Genomic DNA, 26,225 nt, shown 5'->3' on the forward strand with positions numbered 1-26,225 from the left:
AATGGCAAATGCACCAAGGCAATGAGTGAAGCTCTGACCTTGGTTAATCAGAACTATAACAGATCAGTATATTCTGAAACAAGAAATACTCGAGTTTTGACAAACTCGGCAAGTTTTCGATAAGAGATTGCATAATCTTCTAACATCTATCTATACCATGTTTCCAGATAAGACCAAAGGATAAGCTATTACAATATTGAGGACTTGTATAACGGAAATAAGAATCAAGCTCAGAAACTCATAAGAAACACATTGGACCAAACAAGCCATTGATGGCACAAGGCATTTGGACGAGTGGTGGTTTTTGACTTACCACAATACAATTACAGATGATGTAAAGTAAATACAAAAGTGGGAGCATCTCCACTATACGCTGATGTCAATACATCACCCGTCCTGATGAACCCAAAAGTGATTCCATGCCTCCAGAGATTTCTTTTGATACGAAAAGAAAGACAGTTTTTTGTGTGCGAAGTTGACGCACACATGCATCCACATGTTGAAGCTTGGTGGATGTGCCATGCAGATACGTGTTGGTCCCAAATGCAAGGACTGCAAAGAATTCTCAACATTCCATCTACCAGCTGAGCTTCCGGTAACCATGAAGAATTTCTTCGGGACTCTAATGTTCCATTGGGGCAGCATCAGTTTCAGATAAAGGTGCTGCAAAAGGGAAAAAAATAACATAAACCTGTCAGGAAGCCCTGCATAGTTTGTGTAAAAACGACATGCAAGGGGTAATCTCAAGAGCAATCCAGGGAAGTGAACGTAGAGGTTCGAACTCGACTAATACTTCTGTCAATTGCTTACCCAGCTTGAAGCAGGATGAGAGGTGATCAAATAAGCAATATTTTGGAGACATTTACATGCCCATATATACAAATCCATTCATCAGCATAAAATTCCAAACAAAATGAGAGGGGTCCATGAAGAAAAATGTTTTGTGAAATAATACGTCCCAAGCAAGACGCACGTGCACGTGAAGAGAAACAGAGAAAGAACCAACCGGAGTGAGGAAGGGAGAGAGAACCATGACTTTAGAACTGAAGCGTGGGTGGTTGATATAGAGGACTATCTGCCCATCCAGGAAACTGGTCTTGGTTTTTTGGAGTTTTGAAAAATTCTAATCTCTTTCTCCTCTCACCTTCATAGTATAGATTGATTGCAGCATTTGCTCTAATACTATTTACTTCTTCAGTGAGCTCTGATATTGACTTCTGCATTGCTGGAATAGCTTCCTTTAGTTGATTGATGAGGCCCTACGTTGCAGACAGAGTAATATCAGGAAGTAGTCAAACTATAGAAACATAAGGCATAAAATGGCTTGAATTTCCAGCACAAAGATAACAACAACGTAAGATGAAGCAAGGATGACACGTACAATTTTAAATATCATTAGGGCAATCTTCCATAATATAAATGCATATATATAGGATGATATGTATGATGTGCATTTTTAACCCTCCTAGGAACCCTGATTGTTGGGACCATAACTGGGTTGTACCTTTTCTATGTACATATAAGACAAGGACACTACATATTTTGGAGATTACGTCTGAAACGGCAGTGTGCATCCCATTCTGCAAGGTTTTGTGGTGAAAATTGGTTATGATCATGGACTACAAAGGATGAAATCAACTTAAAGTAAAATTCATGGCGAGCACTCACATATGCATATGATTAACCACCTAAATCGAAAATCCATCAAGTACCTAGAAATTTAAACTCAAATGTTTGGTAGTTATTTTCTTGTCTAGAAGCAGAAATAGGGTAACCAAAATGATTAGTTGTCATTAAAATAGCCACATGATCATGATCCAATTTGCAACATATACAGATCAAATTCCAGCGAGTATTGATGTTCTGAGCCGTAAATTATAATAAATCACTGCACCTTACCAATAAAATCATTCAGCATGTCCACTTGATGCATAGGTAAGAAATTTCCAATCTTGCCACTTCAATAATATAATGCTGTAGATCTTGATCAATAGCGTAAATTTTTGCATTTAAATAGCCTTTCATGCACTTTGCACTGATTTACTGGCTCGATAGCAGCTAGCACATGTACAATCATATAATGAAGTTATCTCAGCTCAAGTAATAGTTGACGAGGCAATATTGCAGACAAGGCAAGACATTGCTGTAATCCAGTTGCATATAACAATCAATGTTACCCTAACAATCCATAATTTAGGTTTCTTGACATTATGTGACAGCTTTTGGCACTTCTATACAAAATTCATAATTCCAACACTAAATTCACCGAAGCTTTTATCAATGTCGCAAAGCAACTTGTCCAACTTGTACACATAAGAGCGAACTCATCCTTGTGTCATATTTCCTAAAGGTTTCTGCATTGGAATTTTTTGAACACCTTGACACTTGACATCCATGTCACGTGTCCGTGTAAACATTGAGGATAATCATCTTTATGATATAAGCAAATGTCTCTGCATAAATATTACAATCCAACTTGAAAAATCCACAAGTAAGAATCAAACCTTATATCACATAACGACTTACAACAGTACTCATATCAGCAATCAAATGGTGAGAAAATATTGCATTCTCTTGAATATTTTCTGGACAGAGCCAAGATTATGTGAATGTTGCCTAGTATCTCTATTTTCTCCACAGCAAGCCAAAGAGACCGAAGCACCACAGAATTAGGGAAACTAATAATAGTTAACAAATGAAATCTAAATGATTTAATTTATTATTGTGCATAGAGCACTATAATTTTATGACTGACAGTTACAAGGAAACTAATAAAAGGAGATCTGAATTTTTTTTAGTAAGTCTAGTGACTTGTAATCAAGGTTTAGAGATTCGTGTACCATGCCCATGCCAATCAGGGGCAGTATAGCATGCATATGATAATGTATATGGCATGTATGAAAATTTATAATAAAATTCACAACTAGTACGCTAAGCTACTTCTCTTTATTCAACTTATTTTACCCATCAACCCACTTCAGTTGTTTTATACTAGTATATAGACAACTTGTAGACACATAAATGTGGCTTTAGACTAATATATAATACTTTAAGATCAAAAATCACTCTACCAATTGTCTGCCATTTAACATGTGCACTGCTCAGCTTCAAGTTATTCATTATACAGATTAACTTTACAAACCTATGGTACACATCATGGTTTGCCGAACCATTCTGTACCGGGCCGGTATGGACCGGTTCGGCCCGGAACCGGTATTCGGACAGCGTGAATACCGATTCCAGCTATCTGGGTACCGGCTCCAGCTGTTTTCAGGCTGGTACCGATCGGTACGCATGCGTATCGGCCCGTACCGGTGCGAACCTTTTTTTTTTTAACCACAACGCGCGCGCTGTGGTGTGAGAGTGCGTGGCTCGAAAGGGCCATGCGCTCCCTCGAGGCAGAGCGCCCGGCGCGAGCACAGGGCCACACGCTCGCGCGTGGTTCCCCCCATGTGTTTCCACGCTCGACGCGATTTCACGGCGCATGGGTGCGATTTTCCACGCTGGGAATCGCCCTGTGCGGGTCATAAATGCCACAAAGTGGCATTTGGACAACTCTACCGCGTCGGCGTGTGGACGCGGACGCAAACCAAAAAATAAAATTTCCGCACGCGTCCATGAACCTAAATAAAAAATATATATAAACAAAAATCGGTTCATACCGGACCGGTTCCGGTACGAACTGGTCTCTAACCGGTCCGGTAGGCGACCGCTACGCCTGCCGGTACCAATTCAGCGTACTTTGGTACACACAAACACAAATAAGTTTAAACATTCATGCTAAGAACTACCTGAAACATGCAATTATTTATAGGTTACCAATACATTATAAGTGTAATATAAATACTATTAGTACTACGGGAATTCCATATATTGAAGTACATATACTATGGGATACCATTACATGCTATGGTACTGTTGCTGGAAATTGGACCCGGGGGCAATCTTCGGTCGAGGAGAGGGAGCGGCTGTGAGTCCTCACGGCGGGGCGGCGATCCGTCGGCGGGCGGCGTCCTCCGTCTGGGGCGGTCGGAGAGAAGGAGCAGCAGGCCCTCGCAGCGGGGCGGCGATACGTTGGCTGGCGGCGTCCTCCGTCCGGGTGCCTGCACACGAACCGGTGGCCGGGTTTTCCGGCGCCGGCCCTCCGACGCTCAAGTCAGGGAGGGGGCAAATAGTGCGGAGAAGAAGATAAACAGTGATTTTTTGAGTATATGAATGTTCCAACCCCCTCTTGAGAGGCCAAGGCTCCCTTTTATATGCGGGGGTCGGTTTACCTGTGATGTAACAGGGCGAAGCCGTAGCACGGCTTGACATGTTGTTCAGGTCGGCGCACGGTCAGGCGAATTATTGCGCTGATGTCGGCGGTGAGGGTGTCGTACAGCCCGAACTAGCACGCTATCAGGCGAATTATTGCATTGGTGTCGGAGGCATGGCCGAGATCAGAGACTTATCATAGTCGATTAGACCCTGCTGGGTTGATCTGCCGTGGAGAGCTGAGAGTCCGTAGATGGCAGGAGCCACGCGCATTTATTATGGAGTAAGCCGGAGATCCGCATTTATTATGGAGTAAGCCGGAGATCCGCATTTATTGTTGAGTGTGCCGGAAGATTACAGCGACCATGCGCAATAAATGCCGGAGGGGTGTTAGAGTACGGTCCTCGGCCGGACCTCGGAGGCGCGCGGCCGTAGTAGGTGGCTGACAAGAGTAGGCCTTGGACAGGTTTCTCTTAGGTCGGAGGTTTCGGGGTCGGTCGTCTTGTGGCCGAGCGTTCCGAGGTCGGACGCCGACTTCGGCTGTCCGGGGTCGGAGATTGTACGGCTTCTTAGGGGCATTTATGTCGTTTGGGGGGAACCTTATTCCCCCCAACACTACCCCCCGACTTCCGAGTTCGAGCGGCTTGTGGGGCTCGGACGTGGGAAGTAAAGTCTGTCATTAAGGTTGGGGGGCAGGTCTCGTCCGCCCCCTTGTGCTTTTCGGAGTTTTCATGGTGAGATATGCGCCCTTTGGCGTCTCGAGGCTGCTTTATTCGGTGAGCTAATGATGAAGCTCGTATCATCATGCTTCTTGAATCGCCAGGATCGTTTTACGGCGGATTAATGATGGGGGACCTCGAGCTTGTCGAGGCGGTGTCTCGAATCCGTAATCGACGCTTCTGGCTCATTAATGAGTGTGCCGTTACGGGGTTTAAAACGGACACGCGGCGCGACCCGAGGTCGGACGCTTCCAATTTCATGTTACTTGGATCATAATTCCGAAGAAGTGGAGGCCTCATCGGGGCTCCACGTGTCCCAGATCTTATTAAACGAGGGGAGCGGGGGTTGCGTCCGCTCGTTCCTCAAGACGATTTGATTCTGTGGACCCATGATGAGGCCCCGAGATCCGATGGGACAACGCTTCGATTTCGTATCCGATTTATTAAACCGGAGTGAATACGGTGCCTCGGCTTCCGAGGTCGACACGTGGCGCAACCCGATCGGGGGGATGGGAACCGACCCCGTCGATTTGGGCCGTCAGGGGGGTCTATATAAACCCCACGAGTCTGCCCTAAAGGTCTTGTTTGGCTGCCTCTTATTTTCGTCGTCTTTTCCCCCTGCTTCCTTCCTCAACCGAATCTTGCCGGTGGTGCCCGGAGCGATTTCCGGCAATGTCCAGTAGGTTTTCTTCCTGTTTTCACTAGGGTTTCCTTTTTTCTTCTCCTCGCCAACTTCCATTTTCTACTCTTAACTTTTGCTCCACTCTTCTGTGAGAATGGGTTCCGGTCCCGAAGAAGTTGGGTCGAGTCTGTCGGGAGAGGAGCTGGAGTTAATCCGCTCCCGTTTCTTCTTCCAGCCCGGGTTTCGCCTTGAAACCGCAGGGCCGGAAGACAGGGTGACGCAGCCGCCCCCAGGTCGGATCGCGGTTTACCGCGAGACACTTTGGGCGGGCCTGCGTTTTCCCGCCCATGAGTTCGTGAGCAACTTGCTGGCCGAGTACCAGCTTGTCCCGGCGCAGCTAGCTCCGAACTCATGGAGGACCATAATCGGGTTTTTGTCCCTGTGCCTCGGGCACGGGATCCCGATTTCGGTAGGCCTTTTCCGCCGGTGTTTTCTGTTAAAGAAAAACCCGGCGGACGTAGGGTGGCTATATTTCGCCTTTCGGGGCGGTATGTCACTCTTCCGGGGCACCCCTTCCTCGATTCATGATTGGAAGGGAAGGTTTTTCTTCCTGGCGTCTGCGGCGCCTTGGGGGTTCGAGCCAAGGTGGGGACACCCTCGGCTGAAGGCCCTCAACAAACTCTCCGAGCCCACGGGGAGGGAGCTGAGGACCCTGGACTCTTTGCGAGCCCTCGGGAGGGGCAACGACCTGACCGAGCTCCTGCGGGAGGACGCCCTGGCGAGCGTGGGTCTGAGCTCGGCGCGCCCCGAGGGTAAGGGCGGTTGCATTATTTTATTTATTTATTTCTTGTTCTCTGCCTTTACGGTCACCGGTCTGACTCTTAACAAAATTCTTGACTTCAGATATTCCACGCATGCCGACCAGCAACACATCACTTTTCTCTCGCCTGAGGAGGCGAGAGGCCGAGGCCGGGGGAGCTGCGCCCCAGCCTCGGAAGAGGGCGAGGACAGACGGCGCTTCTTCGTCGGCCGGGACGAGTGGCCCCGAGGCGGGGGCCCCTGCAGTCGACCCGAGGCGGGAGCGGGTCGTTAGTGATGCGGGCCCGTCGGCCCCTCCTTACCCTACCCCCCTTGCCCAGCGGGGGGAGCCGTCCGTGGTCCGGCCGCAGCAGCCAGGACCCGGGCTTACCCGAGGCACCGAGGCGAGCGGCTCCGGGACCTCGGGTTCGATCGTGCCGAGCTCTTCCCGGGCTTTCCGAGAAGAGTCGGTCGAGCCGGACTCCTCTGTTCCCGAGGGGAGCTCGGCCTTTCAGGATGCCGAGGTCGCACGCTCCATGTTGCGGCGTGCGGTGCTTCCAGCGGACCGGGCCGTGTTCCGGGGTATTTCGCTGGAGGAGGTCGTCGGCAGTGCTTACTGCAACACCGCCCGGGTAAGCTTCCTTCTTAATTTCCCTGAGTTATTAGCGTACATATGTGCTTTTCAACTCACAATACCCTCGTTTCTTTCTTTTCAGCATATTCTCGAGCTCGACACCATGGCGTACATCGCCCATGGGTATCGGGAAGAAGTTCAACAGCTCGGCCAGCAGCTGGAGCCGGCCAAGAAAGGAGTCGCCGAGCTGGAGGCGGCGTTGGCCGCGGCCGAGGCTCGGTGGACGGCCATCGAGGCTGAGCGCCTTGCCATGGCGGGGGCGCTTGAGGAGGAGAAGGCGGCTCATGCCCTGACCAGGGCAACCATGCGCGGCACGGAGGCGCGCTTGGGGGAGGTCCAGGCCAGGATCGCGGCCCTCGAGTATGAGGAGGGGGTCTTCCGCCTCCGACTCGAGCAACTTGAGGCCCGGGAGAGGAGGGCTCTCGAACGAGCCGAGCATGCTGTGGAACTCTTCAAAGAGTCGCAAGAGTTCCGCGACATGTTGGAGGAGGAGACGGTCGACGGTTTCCTTCGAGGCTTCGAGAATTTTCGGGAGCAGGTGCGTCGGTACTACCCTCAGTACGACTTCTCGACGGTCCGTCCGAGGGAGGACCGGGGCTGGGGGCCCGACGTGCAAGCCCTTCCCGTCATCCTGACGTCCGAGGCGGGAATATACGAGCAAGACCCCGCCGAGCCTCCGACGGGGGTAGCCGAGGCGGACGGTGTCGTGGAGGCGGCTCCGGCAGCCGAGATGGACGCTGTCCCGGAGGTGGTGCCCGAAGCTCCTGCTCCCGACCCCGAGCCTGTTCCGGAGGAAGATCATGAGGTCATCAATGTGCCGGATGACCCCCCGGATGTGGCTCCCGCCGCTTAGGACTTAGCATATTTTTCTTTTCTTTTTCATTGTATCCGGGGTCGGCCCTTGAGTGGCCGACTTCTAATTTTGTAATTGGCCTTCCGGCCCTTTGTTAATGAAAAGATATTTTTGTCATTCTGTGTTCATCTTTCCCTCTGTTGTCGTGAATGAGGCCAGAGCCTTAGCTAACCGCCTCGACGACCTCTAACTTCGTATTTTAATCTTTGGGCTGCTTAACGAAGTCGCCCTTTTCCCGGGTTATATCTTAGCCTTCTCGGATTCCAGTCGCCTCGACCAAAGGGAGCTCCAAGCTTAGATTTCTAAAAAATTTCTCTAAGTCCTATAACTCGGATCTTAGAGTCGTGGGAGTCGCCACGTTTGGCTTTTAGGAAAATTTTAAGGCGCCGAGGTCGGGCCTTAGCCCTTCAAGTGGGGTCAGAATGGGTCTATTCGTGCCGCTACTCGGGGAGTTTAGTCGGGTTTCCGAACTCAACTCCGAACCTCTCATAGGGAGCGCGGGCTAATGAACAAGTTATTGCCGAAGGTTTTCGTAGTTATCGTTCTCGGACTCTGCCGAGATTTCGGTGAGCAAGGCTGGGATTTCCAAAGATTGCCTTGGTACCCATGTTTGGCTGGTACATTCGTGGCTGGGACCGCTTTCCCAGATGGACGTCGGAGTTTACTTAGAAGAGCCGAGTTGGGCCCTAATTTATGAGGCCTTTGTACAGATTACGGTGCCTTGACGAACGGAGCATGCATAATGAAGTTGGGAGGTCGGTCTTAAGCCGACCTATCGGAGAAGCCCGGCTTTGGGGCGAAATAAAACTCCAACGTTGAGATTCCGCTCAGCAATATGTAGATAAAATTTGACAAGGAGGGCGTCTAGTTGGATATACCTCTTGCATTCTCGGGGTCATGCTTCGCATGGTGGAGTAGGTTGCTTCCCTTCCTCGTCAATCTCCGGAGTCATTTTTGACTTGTAAAAGGGGCTCGGGCTTCCCATGGACCCGGCGACTCCTGCCGGAGTTGAGAGGATCTGGGGAGGCTTTGTTGATTTGTAGCCCTTTTCGAGGTCGAGGGGGCTTAAGACCCTATGGTCGGACCTCGGAGCGCCTCAACCTTGGTTGAGGGATCTTATGTCAGGTCGGCGGGTCCGCGGACGCTTTGCTGACCGGTGATACCTCCCGAGGTCGAGGGAGTCTGGTTCTCTACGGTCGACCCTCGGGGCATCCCGACCTTAGTCGAGGGATCGTTCGTCCGGTCGGCGGGTCTGGGCACGCTCTACCGACCGGCGACGCTTCCCGAGGTCGAGGGAGTCTGGTTCTCTACGGTCGACCCTCGGGGCATCCCGACCTTAGTCGAGGGATCGCTCGCTTCGGGGATCGGGGATCGTCGACCGCTCCCGGGGGTCCACTTTGCGGCGCCCCGGGTGGAGCCACCCTTTCCACCCCTCACGGCGCCTTCCCGGGGTCGAGGGAGTCTGGTTCTCTACGGTCGACCCTCGGGGCATCCCGACCTTAGTCGAGGAATCGTTCGTCAGGTCGAGGGGTCTGGGTACGCACTGTCGACCTGCGACGCTTTCCGAGGTCGAGGGAGTCTGGTTCTCTACGGTCGACCCTCGGGGCATCCCGACCTTAGTCAAGGGATCGCTCACTTCGGGGATCGGGGATCGTCGACCGCTCCCGGGGGTCCACTTTGCGGCGCCCCGGGTGGAGCCACCCTTTCCACCCCTCACGGCGCCTTCCCGGAGTCGAGGGAGTCTGGTTCTCTACGGTCGACCCTCGGGGCATCCCGACCTTAGTCGAGGAATCGTTCGTCAGGTCAAGGGGTCTGGGTACGCACTGTCGACCTGCGACGCTTCCCGAGGTCGAGGGAGTCTGGTTCTCTACGGTCGACCCTCGGGGCATCCCGACCTTAGTCGAGGGATCGCTCGCTTCGGGGATCGGGGATCGTCGACCGCTCCTGGGGGTCCACTTTGTGGCGCCCCATGTGGAGCCACCCTTTCCACCCCTCACGGCGCCTTCCCGAGGTCGAGGGAGTCTGGTTCTCTACGGTCGACCCTCGGGGCATCCCGACCTTAGTCGAGGAGGCGCTACGGGGGGCCGCGAAGGTACTACCCCGTTGTTGGTGTTGAGCGCCACGGGGGACCGCGAAGGTACTACTCCGTCTTCCCGAAGTGTCGAGGGGTCTGGGCACGCACTGTCGACACTCGGGGCATCTCGACCTTAGTCGAGGAATCTTGCACCAGTCGATGTTTCATCGTCCTGCGATTCTTCCCGAGGTCGAGGGAGTTTGGGACTCTACGGTCGAGCCTCGAGGCATCCCGATTCTGGCCGGGGAATCTGAGGATCACAGACGACCCAATATTAGAAGAGGATTACAGTCATCAAGATGAGAGAAATATTTGCAGAAAAAGGTGCTGAGTCCATTATCCTGATTGTCTTGAACCCCTTGGGGTTTCACTGGTAGTACATTCGTAAATTCTCGGAGTTCCAGCTTCGTGGGATCAGAGTCCCTTCCAGGGACTTCAATTTGTATGCCCCCGGCCGTTGTACCCGGGCGATTTGATACGGCCCTTCCCAGTTTGGGGCGAGCTTTCCTTGCTCGGTCGGTTGAGAAGCCTCGGCTCTCCTGAGGACGAGGTCCCCTACTTTGAAGAGCTTGGGCTTAACTCTGGAGTTGTAGTATTGGGCCGTTCGCTGTTGGTATCTCGCCATGCGCACCCGGGCGACCTCTCTTGTCTCTTCGACGAGGTCCAAATTGCTCCTGAGCTGGGAGGAATTGGTATCGGGGTCGTAATGCTCCACCCTTGGAGAAGGCAAGCCGATCTCCAACGGGATGACGGCCTCAGTGCCGTACGCCAGGTTGAAGGGGGTCTCTCCCGTGGGCAGTCGGAACGTGGTCCGGTATGCCCAAAGGACATTGTACAAGTCCTCGACCCACTGTCCTTTGGACCGATCAAGCCTAGCTTTGAGTCCCTGCAAAATAGTTCGGTTAGTTACCTCAGTTTCCCCGTTTGTCTGGGGGTGAGCGACCGAGGTGAAACGGTGATCAATGCCGAGCTCAGAGCAAAATTCCCTAAAATGAACATTGTCAAATTGTCGACCATTGTCAGATATAAGGATACGGGGTAGTCCGAATCTGCAGATTATGGACTTCCACACGAAGTCCCGCATCTTTTGCTCGGTGATACCGGGCAACAGGTTCGGCCTCGACCCATTTGGTGAAGTAGTCGATGGAGACGACCAGGAACTTTCTCTGTCCGGTGGCCAGGGGAAAGGGCCCCAGGATGTCGATCCCCCATTGGGCAAACGGCCAGGGGGCGATGATGGAGGTCAGCAGAGCTGAAGGTCGGCGCTGGATATTGGCGTTTCGTTGGCACCGATCGCACTTCCGGACGAAATCCGTTGCATCCTTCTGGAGCGTCGGCCAGTAATATCCTTGTCGCAGGACTTTATGGGCTAGTGCCCGACCTCCCAGGTGATTTCCGCAGATCCCTTCATGGACCTCTCGGAGGGCATAGTCCGCCTCGAAGGGGCGGAGGCATCTGAGAAGGGGAGAAGTGAATGATCGCCGATAGAGTTTGCTCTCGTATAAGACATACCGGGGAGCCTGGCGCTTGATTCGGCGAGCCTCCGTCTCGTCATGAGGTAGGGTTCCGTCCTGAAGGTAGCAGATGAGCCCATCGATCCAGCTCGGCTCGGAGTCGATGCACATGGTAGGCTCGGGTTCCTCCGTGCTGGGGGTCTGAAGATACTCGAGCGCGGTTCCCTTAGGAAGCTCGCTCATGCGGGAGGTTGCCAGCTTGGATAGCTGGTCTGCCCTGAGGTTTTCCGCTCTGGGAATGTACTGAATATTGAAAGAATTCAGGGCAGATATGAGTTCTCGCACCTTTTGGAGATACTTTTGCATGGATGGCTCTTTAGCTTCAAAATCTCCTTGGACCTGGTTCACCACCAGCTGGGAGTCGCTGAAGGCCGTCAGGTCTCCCACTTTTAGCTCTTTCGCCAGCTTAAGCCCGGCGATGAGAGCCTCGTACTCGGCCTCATTGTTCGAGGCCGGGAATTCGAGGCGCAGAGCTTGCTCGGCCACCACTCCATCTGGACTGGTGAGGATAAGTCCGGCCCCGCTGCCCCCCGAGGTCGAAGACCCATCCGAGTGCAGGACCCATGGCTGCTTCGGGGTCTCCTCCACGGATTCAGATGGCGGCTCGGGGTCGTCCGGAAGGGTGCACTCCACGATGAAGTCGGCGAGTATCTGAGCTTTGATAGCCGGCCTGGGCCGATATTCTAGGTCGAATTCCCCGAGCTCGACCGCCCATTTGGCGATCCTCCCCGCACGATCCGACCTCTGCAATATCTGCTTCATAGGCTGGTCGGTTAATATAGCTATCGTGTGGGCTTGGAAGTAAGGCCTGAGTCTCCGAGCCGAGATGATGAGAGCGAAGATGGTCTTCTCAAGTTTAGAATATCGGGTCTCAGCATCCCTGAGAACCCGGCTGGTGTAATAGACCGGCTTTTGGAGCTTGTCCTCTTCCCGGACGAGGACCGAGCTCGCTGCTGCTGGGGAGACGGCCAGATATAAATAAAGGACCTCGCCTTTCCGGGGCTTGGTGAGCAGTGGGGGAGAAGCCAGAAGGCTCCGAAGCTCTTCAAAGGCCTGCTGGCATTCTTCTGTCCACCGGAAGTCTTTCGGCCGTTTGAGGCTCTTGAAGAAGGGGAGGCAACGCTCGGCTGACCGAGAAACGAACCTTCCCAGGGCGGCTACCCGCCCCGCGAGCCGCTGCACCTCCTTAACTGTCTTTGGAGGCGACATCTCTTGCAGTGCCCGGATTTTCTCCGGGTTGGCTTCAATTCCGCGTTGGGTCACTATGAAACCCAGGAACTTTCCCGAGGTGACCCCGAACGCGCACTTCGCCGGATTGAGTTTCATTTGGTATTTTCTAAGCTTGGCGAATGTCTCGTTGAGATCGGCTATATGGTGTTCCGCCGCTCGGCTCTTCACCAGCATGTCGTCCACGTAGACTTCCATGTTCCGGCCGATCTGGTCTTTAAAAATTTGGCTGACCAGTCTCTGATAGGTGGCCCCAGCGTTCTTCAGGCTAAAGGGCATCACCTTGTAGCAGTAGGTGCCCTTGTCGGTGATGAAGGCCGTTTTCTCCTCGTCTTCTGGCGCCATTCGGATTTGATTGTATCCTGAAAAGGCGTCCATAAAAGTTAGCAGTTGGTGTCCTGAGGTGGAGTCGACGAGCTGGTCGATGCTCGGGAGGGGGAAGCTGTCTTTTGGGCAGGCCTTGTTCAGGTCGGTGTAGTCCATGCACATACGCCATTTTCCGTTGGCCTTCTTCACGAGGACTACGTTGGCGAGCCAGTCCGGGTAGGAGACCTCCCGGATAAAGCCGGCTCCGAGGAGTTTGTCCACCTCCTCGGCCGCGGCTCGTTGTCGCTCAGGGGCGGAGCCTCTTTTCTTCTGCTTTACAGGCCTGCTGGTTGGCCTCACCTGGAGTCGGTGGACCATGACCTCAGGGTCAACTCCTGGCACGTCCGCGGGCGACCAGGCGAAGACGTCAGCATTGTCCCGCAGGAAGCTGACGAGGCGATCCCTCTCATGGGGACCGAGGCCGGAGCCGACCTGCACGGTTAGCTCGGGAAAATTTTCTTGTAGTGGGATTTGAATAAGGAGCTCACCGGGCTCTACTTGCTTCTTCCAGAGGGTGTCCCTCGCATCGAGGGTTTCTATGGGCAGTGAAGGGCCCATCGGACGGTCCGGCGCCTCGGCTGGTTGCTTTACTGTGTGGGCCGCCATGTAGCATTGCTTGGCGACCAGTTGGTCTCCGCGGACCTCGCCTACTCTTTGGCCGGTGGGGAACCGCATGAGCAAATGGCGAGTTGAAACCACGGCTCGAAGGGCGTTTAACCCTGGGCGCCCAAGGATGGCGTTGTAGACCGAGGGCAGACGGACCACCAGGAAGTCCATCCCCACAGTGCTCTCCCGGGGGGCGAGGCCAACTGTGACAAGGAAGCTAGCCTCACCTTCAACCGGGACCGCATCTCCGGTAAACCCGACCAGCGGGGCATTGACTCTCCGGAGATGTCCTTCTGTCAACCCCATTTTTTGGTAGGCATGGTAGTACAAAACGTTGGCTGAGCTTCCATTGTCAACTAGGACACGCTTTACATCAAACCTATTTACAATCATTGAGATGACTACAGCGTCATCGTGAGGGGTCTCGACCCCTTCTAAGTCCTCGTCCGAGAACGAGATGACTTCATCAGTACGTGGGCGCTTCGGGGGTGCTCCCTGGGCGGCTGTTCCTGCCGAGGTCCGCCCAATCATGTTGATAGTGCCGGCGATAGGCCTGTTGCCGCCAGAATTTTCGGTTGGTGCGACATTCTCCGCCGGCCTCCTTTCCTCAGGTCGGTTCCTCACGAACCGGTTGAGTACTCCCCGTCGGATGAGCGCTTCTATCTCATCCCGGAGTTGGAAGCAGTCCTCCGTGTCGTGCCCACGATCTCGGTGGAAGCGGCAATACTTCCGAGGATTTCGGGGAAATCCCGTGTCTCGCATAGGAGGCGGGGGTCGGAAGAAGTCCCGACCCTCAATTTCCATCAGGATCTCGGCCCGGGGAGCATTGACGGGTGTATAGTTCTCGTACCTCGCCTGGTACGTCCGGGGCCGTGGTGGAGACCTCGGACGAGGAGGTGTCCTCTGCTGAGGTCGCCCCTGCTGACGGGGCGGGCTCCTCAGTCTGGGGAAATTTTTCTCTCTGCGGGGAGAACGGCTCCTTTGTCGGCCGCGTTCCTCGCGGCGTTTCTTCTGTTTCTTCGAGGCGGGCTCAATTGCTCCCCGCCTGGAGGCGACTGCCTCCTCAGCCTTGGCGTACTTCCGGGCTCGGGCCAGCATTTCGGTGAAGTCGGCCGGGAAGCTCTTCTCGATAGAGAAGAGGAATCGGTAGGAGCGAACCCCAGTCTTCAGAGCCGACATGGCTATCGACTGGTCTAGCTCGCGAACCTCCCATGTGGCGGCGGTAAAGCGGTCCAGGTACTCTTTGAGGGACTCCCCCTCCTTCTGCTTGATGTCCAGGAGGGAGTCTGATGTCCGTCGCTGGCGTCGGCTGGCAGCAAAGTTGGTGGCGAACTGCCTGCCGAGCTGCTCAAAAGAGGACACCGTGTTCGGCTTCAGTCCAGAAAACCAAAGCCGAGCGGTCCCTCGGAGGGTTGCTGGGAAGGCCTTGCAGAGTATGGCCTCCGAGGACCCTTGTAGGGCCATGAGGGCCCGATAACTCTCCAGGTGGTCGAGGGGGTCGGTGATTCCGCTGTAGGGCTCCACCTGAGGCATTTTGAACCTCGCGGGAACCGGCTCGTCCTCAATCTGGCGGGAGAAGGGGGACTTGGTAGTGAACTCAAAGTCCCCTTCCTGTCTTGCCTTCTTGCTGTGGAGTGCCGCGATCTGGCGCTCCAGATGCTCAACTTTTCGGTCAAGCTCCCCCACCCGTGGGATTGTCGCTGTGGTTTGCGCCAGCTCACGGTGGTCCGGGGCTGACTCCGCCTCAGAAAGTTGGGGTCTCCGGTCGAAACCTTCTCCCGGTAACTCCCTCCGGGGAGAAGTTCGTTCTCCGTTGTTGGCTCTGGAGGAGCCATGCAAATTTTGGCTGGGGAGAACCGGGCCGTTGGGGAGACACTCCGGTGGGGCCTGGGCTTGCAGGGGAAGCGCCGGTGAAGCCTCCACGCGTCGCAGGCCCTGAACGGCGGCGGCCAGGGCCTGGACTTGCTGTACCAGGGCATCGAACTGTTCCGGCTGGACCTGAGGAACTGGGTCAGCCGGAGTTGGAGAATTCTGGACGGAGTGTCCAGGACTTTGCGGGGGACGCCGGGAGATGTTAGAGGCTCCCTTACTTCTCAACTTCATGACTGCTACTCGGGCCCTTCCTCTAGCGCCAACTGTTGCTGGAAATTGGACCCGGGGGCAATCTTCGGTCGAGGAGAGGGAGCGGCTGTGAGTCCTCACGGCGGGGCGGCGATCCGTCGGCGGGCGGCGTCCTCCGTCTGGGGCGGTCGGAGAGAAGGAGCAGCAGGCCCTCGCAGCGGGGCGGCGATACGTTGGCTGGCGGCGTCCTCCGTCCGGGTGCCTGCACACGAACCGGTGGCCGGGTTTTCCGGCGCCGGCCCTCCGACGCTCAAGTCAGGGAGGGGGCAAATAGTGCGGAGAAGAAGATAAACAGTGATTTTTTGAGTATATGAATGTTCCAACCCCCTCTTGAGAGGCCAAGGCTCCCTTTTATATGCGGGGGTCGGTTTACCTGTGATGTAACAGGGCGAAGCCGTAGCACGGCTTGACATGTTGTTCAGGTCGGCGCACGGTCAGGCGAATTATTGCGCTGATGTCGGCGGTGAGGGTGTCGTACAGCCCGAACTAGCACGCTATCAGGCGAATTATTGCATTGGTGTCGGAGGCATGGCCGAGATCAGAGACTTATCATAGTCGATTAGACCCTGCTGGGTTGATCTGCCGTGGAGAGCTGAGAGTCCGTAGATGGCAGGAGCCACGCGCATTTATTATGGAGTAAGCCGGAGATCCGCATTTATTATGGAGTAAGCCGGAGATCCGCATTTATTGTTGAGTGTGCCGGAAGATTACAGCGACCATGCGCAATAAATGCCGGAGGGGTGTTAGAGTACGGTCCTCGGCCGGACCTCGGAGGCGCGCGGCCGTAGTAGGTGGCTGACAAGAGTAGGCCTTGGACAGGTTTCTCTTAGGTCGGAGGTTTCGGGGTCGGTCGTCTTGTGGCCGAGCGTTCCGAGGTCGGACGCCGACTTCGGCTGTCCGGGGTCGGAGATTGTACGGCTTCTTAGGGGCATTTATGTCGTTTGGGGGGGAACCTTATTCCCCCCAACAGGTACTATTTCCTAGATAATTATATTATCATTGTCATTCCATCCGTAGATGAAGTTTCCAAGTTCTCTTTAAACAAGCAATAAAAATACTTATAAAGAGTTCCAGGCAATTTAGAGAGAAAGAAAGTTTGTGCCACTATTTGTCAACCTATAAAAATATGTAACATGATGAAATGCATCAATTCAGGCCAGCAGATACAAATATAACGCTATGTCCCTTTACCACATTGATGAACTATCAGAAATGGTACAGATTGTAGATAAAATACAGCATGGACGAGCACCTTAACACTAAGTTATTATTCAATTGAAATATTACAAAATTAATAAACAAATTTGATTTGTCTATCAAAACAGACCAATGAGCAGTGGATTGTTCGTTTCTCTGTTTGGTTATTTCTTTACTTTGATACCTTAAAAGGAATAAATATCTACAGAGCAATTTGAAGCAAGAAGTATCTTCAAATGTACACATGCCGACATTCAACTGCAAATATAGCTAACAGGCATAGGCAGACCAAAGGCACGTGCAGCATGGGTCTTGCCTGGAACATGGACAATTTCAAAAACCAATAACACATTTAGGCCATGTTCAGGCAGCCATTTACCAAGCTTATAACCCGAAAAACTAAAGCTCAAAACCAGTCTCCACCACTATCTTGCCACAATCACAGTGCTAGGCATGATTTAACTTGAGATTAGAGTTTAGATACAAGTAGACAAGAGCTAGATATGCCCTGGCTCATAATTAAACCTATTTGTAGTCTTTGGCTCAAAGCCATAAACAATAATGTAACTTGAAGAAGAGAATTTGTAAGAATAAAATCCTAAAGCCAGTTAAATTTATCATTCTATTCCTCGCACTGCAAACAAATGCAATAATGGGTAATGTAGTAAGTAATACGATTAAACATACTATTATGCTTAGCACTAGAAGCACTAGAAGATGAAAAATCATCTTTCAAATATATTGTCAACATAAAAACAACATCAACATATTAATTGAAGTAATATTATCTTCATTTAGATTCATTAGGTCCATGACCCCTTCTTTATGAGTTTATATTATCTGTTAATCAAATATATTCTTATCATATCAAAGTAAGGCCTAAAAAGGGAAAGAAAAAAAATAATATCCCTTCAATCCTGCAGACAATAAAAAAGAAACAAACAAAGAAAGAAAGAGCAATTAAACCACCTCCAAGATTATCCGCATAAACAAATAACCAAGGATCCTTCTTTTCTATACACAACTTTTCTTCAAGGAAAATTCTGCCAATAGCTAGGTATCTAAGAAGGCTGAACCTTAGCGTTGAAGCAAGATTTGGTACTAACTTCAAAAATAGATAACCATCAAAAAACTAGTTTTGGCTATTAGTTTTCTTTCTTCTCAGCTTCAGTGCTTCATGTTCTTAGATTCTTATGAGGATGAACCTCAACTTCCTACCACATCGAACTCACAACCCAGTAGACACAAAAGCAACTTCATGAACAATAATGGCTTGAAGAAGAATGATGAAAACTCCTCGCACACCAAAGACAGAAGAAGCTGCTTGCCGAATTTCTTTAGCACAGTATATTGCATGCTGTATATTTCCTGACAGTTCTTTTTCTTTTTGGATCAAAGAAAATAAGCTTAGCCTAATCAATCATTCATACAATCAAAAACTCAATGGCAGCTAAAACAAGCTATGAATAAGATAACTGCCATGGAAGTATTGCCGAACCTGTATGCTAACTAAATGTTGCCGATGTTCTGCAAGGTTTGCAACCAATGACTCAGCATGATCACTAGTATTGGTGTCTGATGTACTATGAAGTAGTTCCGGGCCCTCACCTTCATTAGCCTTAGCCTATAATACCAACAAATGAATAGCAATATCTTGAGTCACCAAAAATAGAATATATTATGGAAGAAATTAATTATGTATTAGGTCAGCCTCCAATAAAAGTATGAACATGATCTAAAATGCAATAAGAATATCGAACAAAAGAAGGCTAGGTTATTGAATAACATGTGACAGAATCCCATGATATACATATTCCCTATGGTACAATAAATATTTACAAAAAAAAATCAATATCTAAAACAACCGCGGTGACCGATAAACTATTTATTGAAGGACTGATTAACAAGTATGTTACTAGCTTATTGGATGGCAAATAGAAGAATGGACAAATCAATTCACAATACAATTTTGTTAGATATACAAGAATTGATTTGTTAACATTGTTATTGTACTCCCTAAACTTTCCTTAGTCATTGTCAAACACACCCTTCAGAATTTATCTTCTAAAAAATTTTCTTCCTAGACATCTGTTACTTATTAATACTGATGCATTTATTAATATTTTATAAAAATTCAAGTTATTACCAGATGAACTATGGACATTTTGGATCTGAAAATGCATGGGCCAGAAAATCAAAATTTTAACACTAGATCAATTAAATCAATCCATCAATCAGACCAAACACTCTAGGAAACAAGATGTTAGGGATGATAAATTGAATTTTATATGAAGGAAAGAAAGGGTAAATTCAGCCCTTCTCATCCCCTTCTCTCCCCGTTAAACTCTCATTCTCTTTACTCTATTATCAATTTATCCTCTTTTAAAAGTTCCTCACTTAGCCTTGTTTACTGTTGTTAGCAATAAAAGACTCAGATCACAAAAGATCTGAGTCAACATTCAAAAGAATCTTCAGCAAATTGTCATCAATTATTCCTGTTCTGATTTTCCTTTCTCCTTCTCAGCTAACCCTATTTGTTGCTAATTGCTGCTATTTTACAGCAGAAACTACAAATCTAAGAATGATCATAATCAGTTATGCAGTAACAGCCTCTCTGAAAGCTTCCTCTTGGCTCCACAGAAAAAACACAAACATTTGGGTCCAAAGCAAAATCTGATCCACCAACATGTCCATTTCATCCAAGATGTTGCAACTGCAAAAATCTACTAGTCAAGGACTTTATTGTGGCCTCAACCTTTTAGTTATTTTGTTGCAATTTTATTGCATATACTTTGTAATGAATCAGCTAATACTAAGGCATGCTACATTTCATAGCTCTATTTCTCACATCACAGAAAGGATGATAAGTACTACACTCTGGCTTTCTTGTTTACAGTAGAAGTGTAGTATCATGCGAACATAGTATTATTTAAGCAGGAAAAAATAAATAAAAAATGAAAACAGAACACTCCAAACATAGTTGATATCTAGAATGCATTAAAAAATCATGTAATAATTATTAACTTTCATATTTATTGTTTTGAAAAGTAATAATATTTCATCCATTCATTACAACATTTTAAGGGCAAAACAAGTAAAGCTACTCCTATACAAATAACAAATCAGACATCATATTAGGGATGAATGGTAAGCGCATGCTTTATGTTTATCTTTTATTATATCAAAATTTATATAAAACATACCTCATTTTATATCATATGAATTAGCTGAATACTTAAGGGTCAACGAAGTGCTTTATAAAGACACATAAATTTCAGGCAAAGCTAAAATTCAAGATGATCCATCTGGTAGGTTTCTCCAAGTCTCAGATACACCGAACCTTCACAAACAAATCTTACCCCATAAAAGAACTTGAAGTTATTGACAGTTATGTCCAAAGATATTTAAAATGTTCTACACATGTATACAACCATGATGAAAAGAAGAAAAAAGATATCTAAGCCCATCAATTAAAGACCTTAAACAAAGCTCCCACAACTGATTCTTTCCACCTTTTTGCTTAGACAGACACTGTTGAAGATGTGTTGCAACTTCAATAGATAAACTAGAGGCTTGACATAAGATAAATAGTCAGTTGCAGAAAAGAGACCACACTATCAAAGGCATCATGTTCAATCTACATTAACCGTTGACATAAGAGAGTAAAGAAAGCATTCCACCAGAATATAGAGAAAAACAACATTGTAAAAGAAAAATTCATCTCCAGCACACAAAGATTTTCATAATGTTGACAAATTAGTTTGATCTTCAAACACATGCCTGCTGATACTAATGTCTCCAGTAAAAAGCCAATCATGCAACCATAAGTCACCTACTGCAGATCCATGTTACAGCTTAATTTGCAGTACAGAACAACCTACCAAGTTAAGGGACTGTTTATGGATACGTTGTAAAGCATGAGTCCAACGTCTGAGAATTTCGGCTACATCAACAGTGGGGTGAACCAAGGTCTGCCGTACCGGGTCCGGTAGGCATACCGGTTGCCTACCGGACCGGTACGGGCCGGTTCGTACCGTGCTCCTGGCGGTACGAACCGGGAAGCTCTTCCCCGCCGGAACCGGGGAAGAAGAAGAGAACCAGAGAGAGCGCGGGGAAGAGAGGGAGGGAGCCCACGTTCGGCCGCCATCGGAGAGCCGCGGAGGGGCGTCGGAGGCCGGTGGGGGGCAGCGAAGCCCGGCGGGGGACGGGGGAACCCGCGGGGGCGCTGCGGAGGCCGGGGCCGTGGCCGCGTCTCCGCAGCGCCCCCGCGGGTTCCCCCATCCCCCGCCGGGCTCCGCCGCCCCCCACCGGCCTCCGACGCCCCTCCGCGGCTCTCCGATGGCGGCCGAAGGTGGGCTCCCTCCCTCTCTTTCCCGCGCTTTCTCTTTTTCTCCTCGTCTTCTTCGTCTCCGACAAGGAACCGGCCTGTACCGGTTTCCACGGCTCCGGCGTACCGGTAGCTGGCCGGACCGGTTTGTACCGGCTCGTACCGGTCGGTACGGGCCGATTCGGCATACGCTGGGGTGAACACTTCCACTTCTCTCATCTGCCCTAGAATGATTTTCATTTGTGCCTTGAAATTGAGGCAAATCCATTTGCTCCTGATTATCTGTGTGGAGACATTTCACCAGTGCAAACTGATAGTACATCTGAATAAGAAACATGTGAACTGAGATCCATGACTGCAAGCAAAGATGTTCCAGAGATGCAATACCTGATAAAAACAAATGAATGTAAGAAAACAAGCAATCTGTTCAAAAAATATTTTCTAGGAAATTTTATATTTCACCTATGTTCACCATGGGCTATCAAGTCCTCAATAGGGCCAGAAGCTAAATTTTCATGTTGACCTGCATACGAAAATAAACATCAAACATTCCTAGAGCAAGTCCGATAAATGTGAACCATAGAAGAGAGTTGGAAAAAAAATTAAAGTTTCCTTGACATTGTTAAAGTTTTAATAATTTATTTCAATGATAAAAAAAAATGGAGGCCTGGTAAAATAGCAAGATAAAGTAAAGTAAATGTGACCCACTCATAGCATTTCTTTTATTAAGAATTCAAGCTTCCACATAAGACAATAATATCATGAAAACATTTTAAAAATAAGTATGCATGTTCCATACTAGGAAGTATCAAAATGGATTTTATTTGGAAAAAAGAAGATTCCCAACATTCAAATGCAGCACATGCACAATATGAGCAGGAGAACCTACTAATCAATTTACATGTCTAGGCAAAACAAAGAAGAAAGTTCCATTTCAAATGAGAAAAAAACAAGAACATATGCAGAAACAGAGATATATAGACTAGGCTACACTACTGGATCTCCACTTAGATCCAATCAAGTCTAGATCGGACGATGGGGTTCCTACATCAATGATCTGATCCCACACCAAAAATCATGTGATTTGGAGACCTCTAGCATATGCATCTAGTGGTTAAAAACATTAATTGTTTTGTTACTTAAATTGTCTTATTTTTTGACCACTTAATGCATAGGCTAAAGAGCTCCAAATCATATAATTTTTCGTGTGCAAGTAGATTAGAGATAGTAGATCACATCCAACATCTCCAATCATCAATGTAACACTATTATCATCTAATCTAGGCCTAACCAGATCTAAGTGGAGATCCACTCGAGCGTAGCCAAGGTCTCTCTCTCTCTCTCTCTCTCTATATATATATATATATATATATGTACTCTACCTATATATATAAAGAATGGAGTATACTCCTACAATAGGAGAGAGTATCAATTTCTCTCAAGTCAAAAGTAAATAATGAAGCATTTAAATCAAAGATTCAAACTATTGATCATGGTCTATACCACTAAAATGCCTATACACCAAATATCATATATTATGGTGGTTTCTTACCCAAGCATCATGTGGAAAAAAAAATGGACAGATTCCATTATGCTAGTGTGCTAAAGTAGACTATAAAGCATGTAAATTGAGAATCCATTTTGATAATGATCTACGCATGTTAAAACATATTTATTTATTGAATATGGGATAGACTATGCTCCTCTTGAAAGGAGAGGCACCTATTTCTCTCAAGTCAAAAGTAAATAATGAAGCATTTAAATCGAAGATCCGCATCGTTGATCATGATCTATACCATCAAAAATGCCTATAACCAAATATCATATATTTCAGTGGTTTCTAGCCTATGCATCATGTGGACACAAAATGGATTGCTGCCATAGTACTAGTGTGCTAAAATACATGATAAAGCATTTAAATTGAGAATCCACCTTATTGATCATGTCTATACATGTTAAAACATATACTAATTAAAAATCAATAAATTTTAATATTTAGATCATAGATCCACACCATTGATCATGATCTTTACCACTAAAAATGCGTATAAACTAAATATCATATATTCTTGTGGCTTCTAACCTATGCATCGCGTAGACTTAAAAATGAGCAGTTTCCATTGTGCCGATGTGCTAAAATATATTATAAAGTATTTAAACTAAGAATCCATCTTATTGATCACGATCTACACATGTTAAAATATAAAGTTTTTTGCATGAATACCCTTTTAAATATCGAATTTTACATTAATACTCTTCCAAAATTGATATTTGCAAGTATATCCGCGTAAAACACTTGTTTTGTTATTTTACTCTTTTTATCCTTATTTTTGCATATGTACCCACACTATCTAACGCCATTAAAAAAATTAATAGTTTCAAATTAAAATGACTAAAATACCCTTAATGGGTAGATGTGCAAAAAAAAACATTTATAAGGTGATCAAAAAATTATTTTATTTTTAATTAAAATAAATATGGTTTCTATTAACGGTGTTACAAGAACCATTATGTTATGGGCATTTGTGCAAAAATAGTGTTTAATAAGGGTACAGAAATAAATATAAATTTTAAGAGGGTATTCGTGCAAATTTGAATTTTTAGAAGGATATTCCTGCAAAAAATCCTAATATATATATAGAATAAAAAATGAAATAAATTTTAATGCTTAGGTCATTGCAAAATGTGGTCTTGCATCATTTTAATTATTCAATTTTGCACCCATTTCAAGCATAGGTTAGAGACAACGAAAGCACAAGATTTTTTATTTGTAAGCATTTTTAGCGATAAAGATCATGATCAACAACGTGGATTTTTTAAATTTGGATGCCCCATTATTGATTTCAGACTTAGAGAAGTAGATAGATAAATAGATATGATCACTATCTACATATATTAAGACATATAAAAATATAGTAAAGCACATTATCCAGTTATGGTCCCAACAATCCGAGATCCTGGGAGGGGCAAACTAGGGACAAACCTAACCTTTGAAGTTTGAGCTTTTGTTGTACAAAGTAGCTGCCCCAAGACTCGAACCCGCGCCATTGCGCTTGTCAACCCAAGCCTTTACCATTGCACTAAGCAATGACCTCTCTACACATGTTAAAACATATACAGATCAAAAATCTCTAGATTTTTAATGGTTATATCATAACAAAATATGAGAGCCCATGATATAATAAGGTTTTATTTTTAGTAGCACCAACTAAAAAAATTCATTAAGCAAAAACAAAAAGGAATAAAATGCAACTAGCAATGTCATACTTTTACTACACCAAAACAAACTATTAGTAACATTCCTTATTGAACATGAACATCATTGTGTAGCATCAGATATGTACATGCAAACAATTTTCTGCTCGATGTCAGAATAAAATATACTTTCTTCCAACATCATGAATGACTTCATAGAGCAACTACAGACATCAGCATATTTGCATATCTCTTGGCAAGAGCAAGCATAATGAACAAGGAATTAATCCAGCAACATGCAAGAAAACATGGAACAATAAGCTAGGAAAAGAAGAGATCGTCTAAACTTTCTACTACCCATAAAAAGGTGATGTTTCAGTTGAGATCGATTGCCTTTTTTGTTTATATTACACCATTCATGCACAGCAATTCCTTAACTTCACAAAGTTTAAATAGGAATTCTCATAGGTCTAAAATATCCCTAATAAGAAGTCAAAGCAAGTTGTCTCTTAACTAATCAATATACTAAGCTCCCTTAACTAAAATATTCCTAATAACTAGTCAAAGCAAGTTTAAATATCCCTCCCTTTTTGTTAACAATCTAAAGACCTATTAGGATATGCTTTTAAGAACCAAAGATAGAAAGGGAGGGATGGAGGGAGGAAGAGAGAGGGCAAGAAGAATGGTGGGAGGGAAAGGGCGAGGGCAGAGGGAATGGAGGGAGGGAAAGGGCGAGGGCAGAGGGAATGGAGGGAGGGAAAGGGCGAGGGCAGAGGGAATGGAGGGAGAGAAAGAGAGAACATGGGAGTTTGGGAGAGTGAGAGGGCCCAAGCAGAGTACCCAAAAAAGACTGAAGAGGTCTTTTCTTATCCCGTGGGATCTTTGCTGGGAGGTCATCTGGAACTAGGTTGGGCCAGACCAACCATCTCCACCCACAGATTCTTGTAATATCAGTCCGTGCCATTCCCAAAGAGGACCTAAATAAACAATTGGTTTTCAAAATATCAGCTGATTTTTTTTGTTTATCCCTTTTTTGGTCATTTTTTCACTTCTTTAAATGTTAGAAAGCATTATCTCTAGATTAAACTTACTTTTGCAACTTATGAGAAACATATGGAAACATCTCAACATTACTTTTATAAGCAAATTGAAAGATAAGCGAAATTCCAACACAGGTTCAGCTAGTCTTGATTTGGAATTTCATTAGCATCCCACTATCTTATGTAAGTTTGCCATCAAATTTCAAAAAAGAATAACTGATTGCAAACTAAACATGGTACATGGTCTTCTAAAACATTAAGCAGAAAATAATATATCGATGCTAAATCACCAATAAAATACACCCCAACAGTCCTATATAATATATTCCTTCTAGTGCTTCCATCATATTCACCAGCTACCACCCCTTCAAGCCAACCAAAATTTCATACTCATCCAAGCATTTTGCACAACAGTGAAATCAGCTGTGGAACAAAACTCCAAGCTAGGAAGACTTGGTGAGACACAACTTCTAAACCTTTTGCTTCTCTCTTATGTCAAATTTGATCTTCATTGGAGCTCAATCAATGGCTGCAGTTCTTCGGACTGAAAGAGGAATGGTGGAACTCAAATTTATAACCCTGTTGCTTCGCTTTTATATCAACTTTGATCTTGAAATGAACATCTGCAATAAATAACTAATTGAAACTTGGATGGATTCATAACAATAAAAAGTTATT

The 26,225-nt window shown here is 47.4% G+C and overlaps 1 protein-coding gene across 9 annotated transcripts; it reads right to left on the reverse strand.

Moving 5' to 3' along the window:
• Positions 1–69: 69 nt before the first annotated feature.
• Positions 70–25,493, reverse strand: LOC120113073 (AUGMIN subunit 6-like). Of its 9 annotated transcripts, none has more exons than XR_005514908.1 (6): positions 24,301–25,489; positions 21,775–21,835; positions 18,484–18,609; positions 1,505–1,580; positions 1,007–1,259; positions 70–663 (listed from the first exon to the last, which is right to left on the reverse strand). XR_005514908.1 is itself a non-coding variant. In XM_039133784.1 (3 exons), the coding sequence occupies exons 1-3, from the start codon at positions 24,386–24,388 to the stop codon at positions 21,591–21,593; spliced, it is 258 nt and encodes an 85-aa protein (XP_038989712.1). In that variant the 5' UTR covers positions 24,389–25,493; the 3' UTR covers positions 21,382–21,590. The 9 variants fall into 9 exon arrangements, 1 of the variants encoding a protein (XP_038989712.1); XR_005514906.1 differs by lacking the exon at positions 1,505–1,580 and adding an exon at positions 20,464–20,557 and having other exon boundaries at positions 24,301–25,487; XR_005514905.1 differs by lacking the exon at positions 1,505–1,580 and adding an exon at positions 20,485–20,557 and having other exon boundaries at positions 24,301–25,486.
• Between the last annotated feature and the right edge of the window lie 732 nt (positions 25,494–26,225).

Source organism: Phoenix dactylifera, chromosome 14, assembly GCF_009389715.1.
Source record: "Phoenix dactylifera cultivar Barhee BC4 chromosome 14, palm_55x_up_171113_PBpolish2nd_filt_p, whole genome shotgun sequence".
Taxonomy (NCBI): Eukaryota; Viridiplantae; Streptophyta; class Magnoliopsida; order Arecales; family Arecaceae; genus Phoenix; species Phoenix dactylifera.

Excerpts from the sequence above, each read along its gene's own strand:
- LOC120113073 (XM_039133784.1), bottom strand. The coding sequence starts at position 24,388 with ATGGTAAAGGCTTGGGTTGACAAGCGCAATGGCGCGGGTTCGAGTCTT. Across the intron at positions 21,836-24,300 it reads CAAAAGCTCAAACTTCAAAG|GTCAACATGAAAATTTAGCT; the intron begins GTTAGGTTTGTC and ends TTTCGTATGCAG. Across the intron at positions 21,700-21,774 it reads ATAGCCCATGGTGAACATAG|GTATTGCATCTCTGGAACAT; the intron begins GTGAAATATAAA and ends TGTTTTTATCAG.